Genomic DNA, 13,732 nt, shown 5'->3' with positions numbered 1-13,732 from the left:
ACAGAAGTAGTTTCTGAATCTTAAGTCAACGACAAAATATTTGTCTTTTCCAGCAGCCAGTGGACCTGGGTTGCTAAGTAACGGGGCAGAGACAGCTGATTCTGATTTAATAATCTGGAGGTTTTTGAGATGACTAGTAAACTTAAGTAAAACAGAGCTGGGAGGTTTCAAGTAAGTTACTTCTTACTTGAATTGTGTAAGCAGTAAAGATCTAAATGGAAACTACAGAAACATCCAAAAAGTAAATTTTGCAACATAGCTCCCTTTTAATTTTTGTCATTAACAATCACACAAGTCAGTACATTATGATGTACTGAATAGGATAATTTCTGATACAGAAGTGATAAAAATGCTCTTCACTCTGCCTAGCTTTATTCCTGTTCAGCACCAAAGAAAATTCAACAATTGTTTTAGAGGTCATGTTTAAGATCCCATGATTTGTTATTGAACAAGTTGAAACGGTAAGAAAATAGAACTAAAAGCTAGACAGGCGCTTATTTTGTGGTATTTGTTTACATTTTACAACAGCAAGTACCAAAATATATATATATATCTGGGTCTCTGTTTCATCCCCACATGAATAAGTAACTAACATATAGACCGCATCCCCATTGTACATCAAACACAACCAAGATTGCATGTGACAAGCCTGGCAATTAACAATTTCTCTCACTCTGAATTGGAACCATAAAAAAGATGATCAAGGCTAGCTGATATCCACAGATGATGCATAATTTATGTGGCTGGTACAAAATACCGTTCTGTTGCAGTTCTGTTCATTCACTCGACTAATTCATTGAAATAAAGCGTCCCAGAGGGGTATCAGTGTAATCAAGCCTAATCCCAAATTGATTTGAGAAGCAGTAGAAGACACAAAGGCTGGAGGAATATGGGGAAGCTTTCTGTCACAGGAGCAGAGCTGCAGAAAGCCAAGTGAGCAAAAATGAATTTCAGATACTCCAAATATTAAAGGAGAAAAGCAACTATTTGAATGCAGTTTAAAAGCAATTTTTTAATTACATGTTTTTTTTATTTTAACATCTCCTCTCCACCCCATTCCCCCCCCAAAAAAAACATGATTATTACATTTGCTGAAACTTAACATATTTGATTGTAGTAGTTGTGGTTGTGTTGAAATGTAAAAGCAGCACTAATAATAATAATAATGTGCACAAAAGAGCAACAAAAAAACACAAGAAAACATACAACAGTAAAAAAGAAAAGAAAGAAAGAAAAGAGGAGACAAAACAGCAACAACAACAAAAAAGGAAATAAAACCTTGGTTTTGCTGTAAATGCAGCATTCAAGGTTTTTTGGGGGGTTTTTTGGGTGGGGGGATGGGGGGAGGGCTAATAGATTTTTTTGCTTCTTTGAGTTCTGACTGGCTGGTTCCAGTTTTTGCCTGTTTCTGTAAAAACTCACAAAAGAGACAATTCCGGTTAGAATTAAGCTCCTAAAAAATTGTGTCAAAAGACACATGCTTTGATGTTTTTATTGACCACAAGTACATTTAGTACTTTACTTTTGATACATAATGTTAACAAAAAGCAGAAAACCCAATTTAATTAAGTAATTGATGTCCCAATCACCGATCAGACGATTGATTTCTAATTTTCTTAGTGATAAATGAATTCCAAATGAGATGTGTCCGACTACAATCTGCATAACTGCAGCTTCACGTGATACAAGATGCTATATTTTTCACACTGTTAGAAGAAATTATAATCTCCGCCTGTCTTTGTTGCAGCTACAGTCCTGATGCTTTTTCGCTGCACACCGACTTCTCAGAGAGCTTCACTACATCATTATCTTTTCCCACAGACCCCACAGCCTCATCCTGTCCCACTTTGACTAAAACGATAACAGACTCCATGTTCCTTCTTTGTCCCCTCGCTGTCATCACAGCAGAGAACAGAATTAACAAAAGGTTGGAAAGAAAGGTGATATTTAAAAAGAACAAAAGCTAATTTACTGTAATAGATACTAGTTATTAACTGCACTTTTTATTTAAAGAAAAAAAAAAGTTGAGTTTCTTTCTTTTTGACGGGGTTACAAAAATGTATAAATGAAAGAAATGACAGTCTCTGTCTTGTCAATCTCTCATAACAATCGCCAGTACCTCTAAATTCAGTATGTTTTAACAAACAGGTAACCAATAAAGAGTGTTTTTTGCCTGGAACTCAAGTCTACGTGTGTTTTCAAGTGTTTCCATGCCATCTGCTGATGAATTTTTCTCTTTTTAAATTCTCTAATTGAATGTTTGATTTTAGTGCTTTCGTGAAAAGATTTATGATCTGAAATGAGTCTGACAAAAGCCTTAACCTTGACAACATATTTCTTAGCTTCAGAAGTCTTAGAATTATTTATAAAGCCACAATTGGTAAGAAAAACTGTAAAATTATTGTAAGATCAGCTGGCTCCACCTAGTGACATCTTTCCATTACTACAAATTCCTAAAAATAAGTTAAACATTTAAATGTATTACCAAGTGCCTTGAATAATATGTGATAATATGTGGCTGACTTACATTAAATTGAACCTCTACGTTCAGAAGAACCGTCCCCTTTACCCACATAAAGATATTTTAGTCACACTAGCACACATGGCACTTGATTATTTCCTTAAATGCAACAATCAACACGTCAGTTTCAGGTTCATTTGTACTTCAGCAGTTGGTGCATCTTAAATAGTGACATAGAAACTGCTGAATGGTTTCAGATCAGTTTTGTTAACATTAGTAACAACATTTGCTAAACTTTTCCTTCAATCCTTTTATAACAAAAATCATGACAGAAAATGTCATCTTCTTCATGTTCCATCAAACTGGTAGAGACTCATTCCTCAGTACAATTTTGCATTGAAGGTTACCAAAACAAATAAGTCAAACTTGATGTAGTATCCAACCGGTTAAAAAAAAGGAAAAAGAAAAATCACAAAATGTTTCAAAGAAAAGAAAACAATAAGCTAACAATTTATATATAAAAAAAGAGAAATAGATCAATCTGGTTTTAAAACCACATAATATGACCATTTATCACGTGCTTTCTTAAATATTAACATTTATTTTGTTCCATAACATATTTGGCAGCATTAATGGGGCGCATACCAGCAGCAGCGAGTTTCATAGGTCATCTGGCGCCATCTACTGATACAAAGCAGAAGCACTCAAAATTGGGCCCATTTCTGCTACAGTTTTTTTTTAAATATAGAACACATTGTTTTAATCCTATATGTAGCACAGATCATATAAAATACAACTAACTACTCCAGTTTGGCAAAAGCATGGGAAAAGAAAAACAAAACAAAAAAAACTTTATCCAGGCTTTGGCTTTACGAAGAATCTCAATTAATTCCACAAACGTGGGTCCTAACACACAATGAGAGCACTTGCACAGGCCACAAATTCAGATAATTTTAGAAAAAATAAACTGATAAAGAAAAAAAAACATGCATATCCCCCCATTCTCCATATTTCAAAACAAGTATGAAGTTAGAGGGCTCCATCTAGTGTCCCAACTGCATGACTGTTTTGGATCTGGTCAAGTTTTCTGAGCATTTTTGAAAAATATTCAAGCTTTACAATATGTTCATAAGAGCAACACTAAATTGTATCCAACACTTTAATTCTAGTCACATCAAGAATGAGTATAAATTTAAAAGACAAACATGAAGCAGTGAAAGCAACCCTTTAGATAAAGCAGAAATTTTGACTTTAAAGCTTTGCAGTCCAGGAACTCTTTTAACCCCTCATATATGTTTTTTAAGCATTACACAGTATTCAACCTCTCCTGCTTACGTACAGAGTTACTGTAACTGATTTCTGCTAGTAAATTTTCATTTGAGTTCTTTTAAGAGCAAAAGAAAAACTGATTATGAAGCTGTGCTGAAAAATCTGTAATGTATTTTCTTTTTACCTTTTGTCACATTTCAATTAAAACATTTTTGTATCTTACAGAGATAACCTGAGAAGTAAATACAGTTTCCAAATGACAGCTTCCTTGTCATGAAAATTTGCACTCCCTTATTAAATTAACTCTATAGGATCAATCGCAACTGTTTTAAATCAATTTTACCAATCTGATTATGCCAAGATCCACAGAATAAAAAAAGAAATCCATTTTTAAAAAGCTTGACAAAGTAAGACGACAGGCCTAAAAAGAAATACACAATAAAGAAATCCAAGGACTCACTGGTTGACTGACAACCAATGCAGTGAGTTTAAAACAAGACGAGCTAACACCTTCTTAACAACAACAGGAAAAAAACAACAACTATTAAAATAGTCTAACATGGAGTCAAAAGCACAGATTATTACCCGAAGTTCAGTTGTTAATGTCATTGCTCTAACGCAGGGGTGCCCGACTCCAGTCTTTGTGAGTTAATCCTTCAACTTCCTTTAGCTCTTCTGCACCAAATTAATGGCTCATTAGCAGGCCTTTGCAGGGCTGAATGACAAGCCGAATGGGGAATTTGATTCAACAGTGTTGGGCAAGGGATGCATTCAAAGTTACAGGACAGTAGTTTTAATAAGCAGACTGGGATACTCACGAATTGAATACAGGCTTAAACATAGAGAAACAGACTAATCTTAACATGAAATTACACCAACATTTATTAGGTGTCATTATCGGGAACTAAATTCCAAATTTAGCTGGAATTATCATTCAGCCCAGCTCTTCATTAAAAGAGTATCTCTGAGCAGTTCTGCTAAATTTCAACAAAATGGTGAAACATCACTGAAACAGCTCGGTTTTACCTAGAGCAGTGTTTCCCCATAGTAAACACTGCCCACAGCCATTCGTGTTTCAGATCTGCCTCTGCTACACCAAAACTAGTTCAAATGATTGTATTACCATAAAGTATTACAAAAGTCTGTTAATCACCTACCGTTTCTAAGGATTTTCAACCCCAGTCCTCGAGTGCTACTGTCCAGCAGCTTTAGGAGGCATCCCTCTTCAACACGCCTCAATTAAAAACTAAATAACCTCCTTGGTATGTCAACAAGTTTTGCAGAACCCTGGACATTAACTATTCATTTGATTCAGGTGTGTTGGAGAAGGACGCATTCAAAAGTTGCAAGACAGTGGTGCTCAATAACAGCGTTTCCTTTAACCATAGAATTGTGCAAATTGAAATTACGAAAAATAAATTAGCTTAATGGAAACCCGTCAACTTAGAAATAAATTACTTACTTTTTCGATAAAAAGTTTGTTGCGCTGGGATGAGGTGGTTTTTCGCCCGTATCGAAATAGATAATTCGCAAAACTGTAATGGAAACACTTTATTCGCGTCACACGAGTCACTTAATCAACAGTCGGTTGTTACTGCGGGCTAATGCCACGAAGAAGACAACAGGAAAGTGTCTTCTTCGTGGTTTGTAGTTTTTTTTTTTGTCGGACACTGTGCAGCTGGCTCTACCAGACCTCTCACAGCATTACACAGTTCACGAACAGTTGTCGTTCGAGTTGTGTCAATGTGTTCTTCGGTAAAATCGCCGATTACAATTTCATCAAAACGACATAACCCAGGTAGGGCCTCTTTAACTCCGTTTGAATCGGACGCAGTCTCCTCTGATGGCTGATATCACGAATAAGCTGATGTAACTGTTACCATAAGTCGCTGCCCTGGTTTTTAATGATTTATCGTTTGGACTAGCCTATTCACGCGTGATTTTTTTTTTTTTTTTTTATTTAATGAAAACGCAAATTTAGTTTTTTCGACATTAGAATATAAACAAAGTTTTGCGCACATTTGTGATAGAAACGCAGCTTCTGACTGGAGCTGCAGACCTGAGGTTCAAGGTTCAAACCTAGAAGAAGAAGACAGGTTGGTCCAAGAGAAGCTAATTTGTGCAACGGCAGTAACAACTTGTTTCCTTGGTAATTAAAAATGTAACCTTAGGTTTATTCTAGGTAAACTGTGTGCACCACTATGAACATTGTGCAGTGCGATGTTTAGATTTTCTTTTGTTCATCCTCACTGGCTGGCACACACTGCTGTCCTTAGGTCACCCACAGTAACAATTATTACCTTCAAAATGGTTTACTTGAACTTTTGTGGTCATCATAGTGCTTTATCTAAGGAGCATGTGGCTAAATGTCAATGTGCTCTTTTAAATTATTGTGGCCTGCTCAGTGAAAGGATGGAAAGTGCTTTTTATGAAAATACAGCAAAGTATAAAGTTAGTTAAATTCAGTTCAATCGAATAGTATCTCACATATAATTTATGTGAATACACAAAAAATTGTATGTTTAGCTTTCCATCATCAGCTTCTACACTACGGTAAAAAAAATAAGTTACAAGCATTATTAGGTTCAGCTAAAACAGATGTAGGATATTTCTACAGAGACTGTAACCCTGCAGATTTTATCCTATGGTAAGAAAGGGATTTATAAATTACCTCGCAAAAAAAAAATATATATATATAAACTTTTTACCACTTTACAACCACAAATGTAAATGAGTATAAATAAATTCTAGAGGAGAAACCGGTCACTGACATTTATTATTTGGTTCATTGATTTTGTTCTTTAGAGAACTTTCTCTTCAGTTGCTTTGCTCATTTTCAGACTGAAATGTTGGCCTATTTTTCATTGCAAAATTGGATGGAAAGCAGCTAAGAATATCAGTTTTAAAGTCTCCACACCGATTTTCAATCCCATTTGAATATCTCCGCCTCAATTCGGGGTCATTCAAACACACAAATGTCCTTTCATGCAAACCATTTCACTGCAGCTGTAAGTTTAGAGTCGTTGCAGTTGAACGTCTGCGCCATACTCAAATAGCCTGCAGCTTCTAATAGGTTTTCTTACGCACTGCTCTGTACTTTCATTCCTCTCACCATCATCTCTATCCGGGTTCCCTGTCCCAGCTTTTACAAAAACATAATCATGGCATGATGCTCCAGCCACCATATTTCACATATTATGGCAGTGCTCTCAGGATGTGTTGTTAGGTTTTTCTGCCACCATTAGCAATGTGCTCTGTCTGTTTTTCTTGCCCAAAGAAAGTACCTCTGGCCCAAGGCTCCTGGCTTTGCTGGACGAAGGCACTGATGGAGATGTTGCTGCCACTAACAATGTGCACTCATTCTTTTTATCTTTGGGGGAAAATGAACACAACACAAGAAAGTACAATTGGCTTACTGCTTCTGTGGGGGTTTTTTTTCAGCGTCTTCTTCCCATCTTCTCACATCAGATGACTGCTTCTATATCTGGTTCTGCTGGTTTCTACCTATTAAAAATGAACTGTTCCTCTCCACTGTCACCACATGCTTGCAAAGAGTGAGGGATTGCTACAAGAAGTTAACTTAATGCAATCTCTTGAAGTAAGCAGATTTTTTTGTATATACCATATATATGTATTTCCAAATTGATTAAATCATAATTTAATTAGGCTTTAAATAGAAAATGTTAAACTAAATTTGAATGCGGTTGAAAGGTAGCATTGTATTTGGATAAACTGAATTGATTGGTTCTATAAAAATACTCAATATATATTGAATTAGTCTGATAAACATGTAGTCCAAGTTTCACCAAGATTACTGTACCAACTGAATTTCAGGAAAAGTAAAGAAAGAAAAGAAACACACGTTTTTTTTACAAAAGCAATTAGCCTTTTTTAATCTTACATTGCATTGAAAATTTACATTATAGATTCATACATTTTACAAATAATTTCCTCATAAAAATATATTTCTGTACAAAACACTTTTTTATTCTATATTTTCTATTTTTTTCTCAAATGGTGAATATTTCCAATGTCCCCGGGCAGGAACGGCTATAAGTCTTTGAAATCACATGGGTGTTATTGCGCTCAGTCCATAGGAAAAGCTTGTGGCAAAATAGACTGAAGCTTAGAAAAAAAAAATAGCATTGTTCAGAGAACAGGAGAAGGTGTTGGCATTAGGAGTGTGCAGGTACCTGTGTGCATGCAAAAAAAAAAAAGAAAAAAAGAAAAAAGCATAGGGTTGATGGCATAGAGGATCCCATGACTTTATTTTTTTGGTAGGCACTGAGTCAGATTCTTACCAAAAAGGTGAGCAAACACAAGAAGAGCAGCAAGGACCAAACCGAAATGTAATAAAACAAATAATAATATCACCACAGCAGTAAAGTGCAGGATGGTTGCTGGGTGGGTAAACAAAGAAGCCCCAGCTATACTGCTGCTTTTAAATCAGTAATGACTTTAAAAGGAGTTTTGTGTCGGCTGGTGGCAGCTGGCGCCTGTGGTCACAGCAGCGGGGGTGTTAAAAACAGAGTGGATGTTTTCATGCTCCCTGGCACCTGGACTCATTTAAAAGTGCACAGTTACTTATCATCAGAGACTTGCTCTTCAGATTCTTCAAAAACAAAAACTTCAGTTTTTTTGGGGGGTGAGGATTTACATCAAAGCTGCAGATCTTTGATGATGACATTTTACTCCCATTTTTAATGTTTCTCTTCTATTTTTTATTTTTTTTTTGGTCAATTAGGAACCAGGTGCAACCAATGTAGTTTCAAAACCTTATATTTTCTCATTTGAGAGAAAGATGTTGTGTAGTATTCCCATGCCTCAGCAGGAGTTTGTGGCATGGCACCATGAGCAAGACAAACAACCTTCACTGAGAGAACGCATAATAAAGATGCATTACATGTATCATCAGAATGTGGCAGATCAAAATAAATTCAGCTACCCATAAAAAATTAGGCAAAACTGTATGAATTACCGGTAAAATATAAAACAAGGGTCAAAGCTTTGATCTGTTTGATTATTTTAGCTTAGCACTTGCTAAAACAAATTGGAATCTGGATGTTTAGCTAACTGTTAAACACTAAACTGTTGTGTGCAGTTGTCTCGCTTCCAAAGTAGCATCTGCTTCTGAAACTCTAAATTAAAAAATTGGATTGTGTTTTTTCCCCTTAATTGTTCAAATGACATTCACTGAACTTGTAGATGAAAATAACATAAATTCATAGATCACAAAGATCAAAACTCTGAAAGTTCAGAACAAAAGACCTTTTGTCAACTTTTTTTTTTTTTCTTTTCATATTTGTGAAGCAAGCTGCATTTTTAACTGCATCAGATGTGAAGACCATAGTTAGGTTGTCTCCTTCCAACAATGTCATTATCTATTGGGACCCTGCTAAAGATGTCTACATAGTGTTAAAATAAGTAAATGGGTTAACTAATAAACCAAAGAAATAACAACTAACGGGTCCAATGTATTATGCTGTGTCTTTCTTTCAAAGTTCCCCAACTTCACTGAATGATCCTGTTAGAGTATGCAGGATCATTCACTCTGAAATACCAAGAAGATTGAAAACAAATCTGAAGGGAAACAGAAAATGGCTCATCACGGTGTCTTACGGAAGCATACAAATTCCAAAAGTACAGTAAAATCAATAAAAGAATGGTTTACCAGTTGCAACATCCTGGTCCTTCCTTTGCCATCCAAGTGGAGAGACCTTAATCCCTGGTTTAAACTCTTACATATTTTAGAAGACTGTCCTATTAGCCAATAGGAGTTGTAAGGAAGCCAATAACTGTGTCACCACTGTTAGAAAAAAAAAAATAATGAAGTAGGAGTTTTCCTGTCATGACTTAAAGGACAGTGTGAGATTCTGTTACTGTAATAAAGGTTAATTTATACTAAGGCTTTTTACACAATAGGTATGGAGGATGCATTTGATGAAAGATTAGATAGTTTCCCTTCTTATCTGCTCTGAACAGACGTTCCATCTCACATCATTACACCGATTCTCTGCAGGTTTTTTTTCGCCTCCTCAGTATTTGACACATTAACTACAATCAAGAACAGAGCAATGTCAATGTACAACACAAGTTTTCTAGCGCCATCACACAAAGTACACATAATGCAGGCAACCAGCAATCATCATTAATTTGTCTGCCCAAATGGAAACGTCTATTTTCACTAAGGTTGTTTGATTTCTCTGGTACAACAGTGCTCGTCTTGAGTATCTGCCTTCTTTCAGATTTTATCTGTTTTTGCAGCTCTAAAATGTTCTGGATTATCAAACTAATTTATAACATTAAACGATAAGTAGAAGAAATACAAAAAGCAGTTTTCAAATAAAAATGTCATGTATTACAGGGGGAAAAAAGCAAACTAACTTGAACTAACTTGACATTACAAGAAAAACATATTGCTCCCTTATTTAAATTCTAAATTAAATGTGACTAAGGTTCTTGGAGTTTAATTTCACTAGTGAAATGCACGTCTAATTAATGACAGCTCTCTAAAGACACCACAAAGTAGACTAATAGATCTCAAAAAGAAACATGCCATGCTTGGATCTCAAGACATTCCAGGAAAAATTAGAAAATAAATAATTTTTAGGGCTATGACATTTGTGGCAGTAACTCAGCAGTTTTTAACTGTTACTTATCTAACTGCTTGTAGAACCGAGCTGTGCTGCAATGCAAACACTAGTTGGTATATATACAGTGGAATTGAATTCAAATGCATTCTGGTTAGTAGCAGGACACAGATCAAATCTGAACAGCTAACAATATAACAAACTAAAGAATTTTTTTATAGTTTAGTCAAAGTCTGGACTTTAATCTCATGGAAATGCTGTGCTGTGACCTTAAAGAGGTCATTAGGATTCAAAGCCTCTCCAGTGTGGCTGAATAACAACCCTGCAAAGAAGAGTGAGCCAAATTTTCTCCAAAGTTAAGTAAAAGATTCATTGCCACCTTTTACAAATGCTTGACGACACCTGTTACCACCAAGAGTGGGAGAGCTAGTTTTATGATTAAGGGAACAATTTACTGTCACATAAAGAGCCATGTTGGTTTGGATCAAGAAATCATCATTTGGGCGTGCTGTGGTGGCATGGGGGAGAGTGCGACCCACGTTTGGAGGCCTTGAGTCCTCGACGCGGCTTTCACGGGTTCGATTCCCGGACCCGTCAACATTTACCGCATGTCTTTCCCCCTTCCCTGTCAGCTTACTTTCAAATAAGGGACATTAGAGCCCACAAAAAAAAAAAAAAAACCCTGGAGGGGAGGAAAAAAAAATTTGTTAAATTAGTTTGATAATAAAACAACATGGCTGTCCAATGCAAAACCAGAAAAATCTATAAGAGAGCACTATATAGATGATCACGTAGAAAGTGCTGAGAGTTTTAATGTGCAAATGTCTGCAAAGAATGTCTCGAATTCAGGGTTTTAAAACGTGTCAGTGAGTTTAGGGTATGATTGTTGCTGGTAAACCTTGCATCTCGATAATGATAACCCCCTTTGGTGAGGGGGGAACTCCATGCTAGACATAAGTTTCAAATAAACTAGATGCATGTTGCAGTGGAACCAAAGGTACCGTCGGTGGGCGCGTGTGGAAAGCATATAGCTGTAACGTCTTTTACTCTGATAGTTCTTTTTCTAAAAACTCTGATATAATCTGTCTCCCTCCCCCCGCCATTTACCCTCCCTTTGTGGTAAATATATAGCACAAAAATATAGGTGGTGAATGCTCCCCGAATATATATGCAATAGATTTACAGATCAGAAGATTCTGCAGCTGTAACAAACAAAGAAAGTAAGCACTCTCAGAGTGCAGGATCACGTGGAACGTTGTCCACAGCGTAGGGCCAAAACCCCGTCTTTCTAGACTTGTTTCTTAGTTTATGATTCCTGCCTACAAACCTGTTTCTGTCTGTCTGCCTGTAAGCCCCCTGCTTTTATCTTGGAGTAAAGATAGATTGTAAAAAAAAAAAACAGGACCTTTCTGTCCTGGTATTAGTCCGTCTCTCCTTGCGAAATGTGCTTTAGTGCTGGAGCTTTCTATGTTTCCCAAAGTCATTTTTTCTTCCTCCCCTTTTAGTCCATCGGAGTCCTCCGCTTTCGTTTAGCCTCTTTCTGATCAAAACCTTCTGGTAAAATCCCAGGATCAGGAACATCTTCTCCTCCAGGCCATATCCCGTCTGACCTGATCTGATTCATCTAGTATAAAGGAGGAGAGCTGATCTCTCTCAGTAGATTACTTCAGGTCAGACAAGCTCTGATTGGTTGTGTTAGGATTGTAAAATCTCATCTCTTTTTTTTTTTTCTGCTAATGACTTACTCACTCTGCTTCCAGTTCAGTTAGAAGCTGTCTTCATCACGCTAGAAGCAGTTTATCCATTAGATGAGTCAGTCTCTCATCTCTTCTGTTAGTGCTAGCTTCACTTTAGACTCCTTGTAAGTTTCACTTTGCTCTAATCCCAGCTCAGTCAGGATTACAGCTTCCTCTCCAGGGATGCCCCATCCCTATCATCATCCCTCGCTTAGCGGATAGTCTTTTTTCAAAGCAACTTTTGCTTCTGTCTAGAAGCATTAGCCTTCTTAGGCTCCATGTAAGAAGAAAAAAAAAACAGAGACCAGTAACACCAGTCTCTGCTTGTCACTGAGACTGGAAATGGTTTCCGTTTGCTTGTGAGGTTGTTGTATTCCCGTGGTATTCGCGACCAGTTAGTTGGCTTCAGCAATATTCTGCTGGTGACAGTTTATTTATTTTTTTGACTGTCGGTTTTATTTTCACAGTGTCCTCAATGACATATATCCTTTCTAGATGATGTCACAGGTTCTCCTCAGTTTCTGATGTGTGATTACAGCTGGAACACCTCTTCTTTGATCTCTAAATCTTTGCTTCAAGTAAAAATTGAGGTGACACACAGGGTCCAACCAGCAGGTCATGGCTTGCCCACACGCGTTGGTCTTAGAAACAGCGATCGAGGTTAAATACGAGCTCAAATGTTTTGTGTTTGTGTCTGGTTTAGAATCCGATCAGAAAGTTTCTATAACTTGCTCTGAGTTGGGGGTAGAAATGGAGCTTTTTTGTTGTCACCTTGCAGTCTTTTCTCTCAATGGATGCTGATAGCTTTAAGCAAACCGAGGCTGGATTTTGGTTTCAGCTGGAGAGTTGTTCCTCTGCGTGGGCGAGGGGTGGGAGCTGGGATCCTTTCCAAACAGAAAGGATCGGTTGGTTGGTTGGTTCTTGTACACACCATGACGCTTGGTCTCGGTAAAGTTTGCCCTTTTCACCATCTTTGCACCAGTTGTGGTCCCATTAGAAATGCGAGTCATTAATTTTGACTGAGGACAGTCGCTCCTCAGACCATAGTGCAGACAGTATTTAAATTAGGATCAAATCTGACGGCCTTTCCCTCGACAGCTTTGGCGTTGGTGTTGTACATGGGATTCTCGAAGGCAGCTTGGCCGTTGTTGTTTTCGTGCACCGAGCAGCCTGTGTACTGTGTTTTTGGAGTAGTTCTGCAAATATATATAAAAAAAGAAACATAATTACAAGATAAAAGTGAAGGAGAGGGCAATATATACATATCTTTCACCAACTGTAATTGCAGAAATCTTCACTGCCATCTTTACTTGTCTGGAACTACAATTATGTTCAAAATAAATAGAAGTTTTTCTTTTGTAGAAATGACATTTCACCATGGGAGTTAATGTTACTGTTGGGTATAGTCAACAATCATGAGATGCATGCTGTTGATTCTGTGTAATTAAGTTGTTATTAAATGAGGCGCGTTAAAAAAATAGCAGTGTGGTGTTCTATTAGTAAGGCAATTTATTCTGTGAAAAAAAACCCCCGTCTCAAACAGGTGGCCCTTGGTTAGGGAAGAACGCATCAAAAACATTTAAAGACCAGGAAATTACTGGCTGTTCAGGTAAAAATAATCTTAAATGCTTAAAATGCAAACCAAAACCAGTTCAAATGAATCAAAAAACAGTCAA

General features: G+C 36.9%; 2 protein-coding genes across 8 annotated transcripts in view; both read right to left on the bottom strand.

The window, feature by feature from the left end:
• Positions 1–5,508, bottom strand: part of LOC122844176 (teashirt homolog 1-like) — a 168,103-nt gene extending 162,595 nt beyond the window's left edge. For 3 of the 7 annotated variants that reach the window (XM_044139389.1, XM_044139395.1, XM_044139398.1), the window contains exon 1: positions 5,193–5,508. The gene's annotated coding sequence lies outside the window, so the exon portion shown is untranslated. Of the gene's footprint in view, positions 1–4,315; positions 4,446–4,887; positions 4,983–5,192 lie in introns of those variants that run through there. The other 4 variants (XM_044139390.1, XM_044139399.1, XM_044139394.1 and 1 more) reach the window with 4 other exon arrangements.
• Positions 5,509–7,625: 2,117 nt separating this feature from the next.
• LOC122844081 (CUB and sushi domain-containing protein 3-like) overlaps positions 7,626–13,732 on the bottom strand; it is a 475,440-nt gene continuing 469,333 nt past the window's right edge. Inside the window, exon 71 of the mRNA XM_044139260.1 lies at positions 7,626–13,252. Coding sequence (XP_043995195.1) covers positions 13,093–13,252 — 160 coding nt within the window. The 3' untranslated portion in view covers positions 7,626–13,092. The remainder of the gene's footprint in view (positions 13,253–13,732) is intronic.

Source organism: Gambusia affinis, linkage group LG14, assembly GCF_019740435.1.
Source record: "Gambusia affinis linkage group LG14, SWU_Gaff_1.0, whole genome shotgun sequence".
In the NCBI taxonomy this organism is placed as follows: domain Eukaryota; kingdom Metazoa; phylum Chordata; class Actinopteri; order Cyprinodontiformes; family Poeciliidae; genus Gambusia; species Gambusia affinis.
Note: the sequence above shows the minus strand (reverse complement) of the source record. Positions and strands in the feature narration are given on the sequence as shown.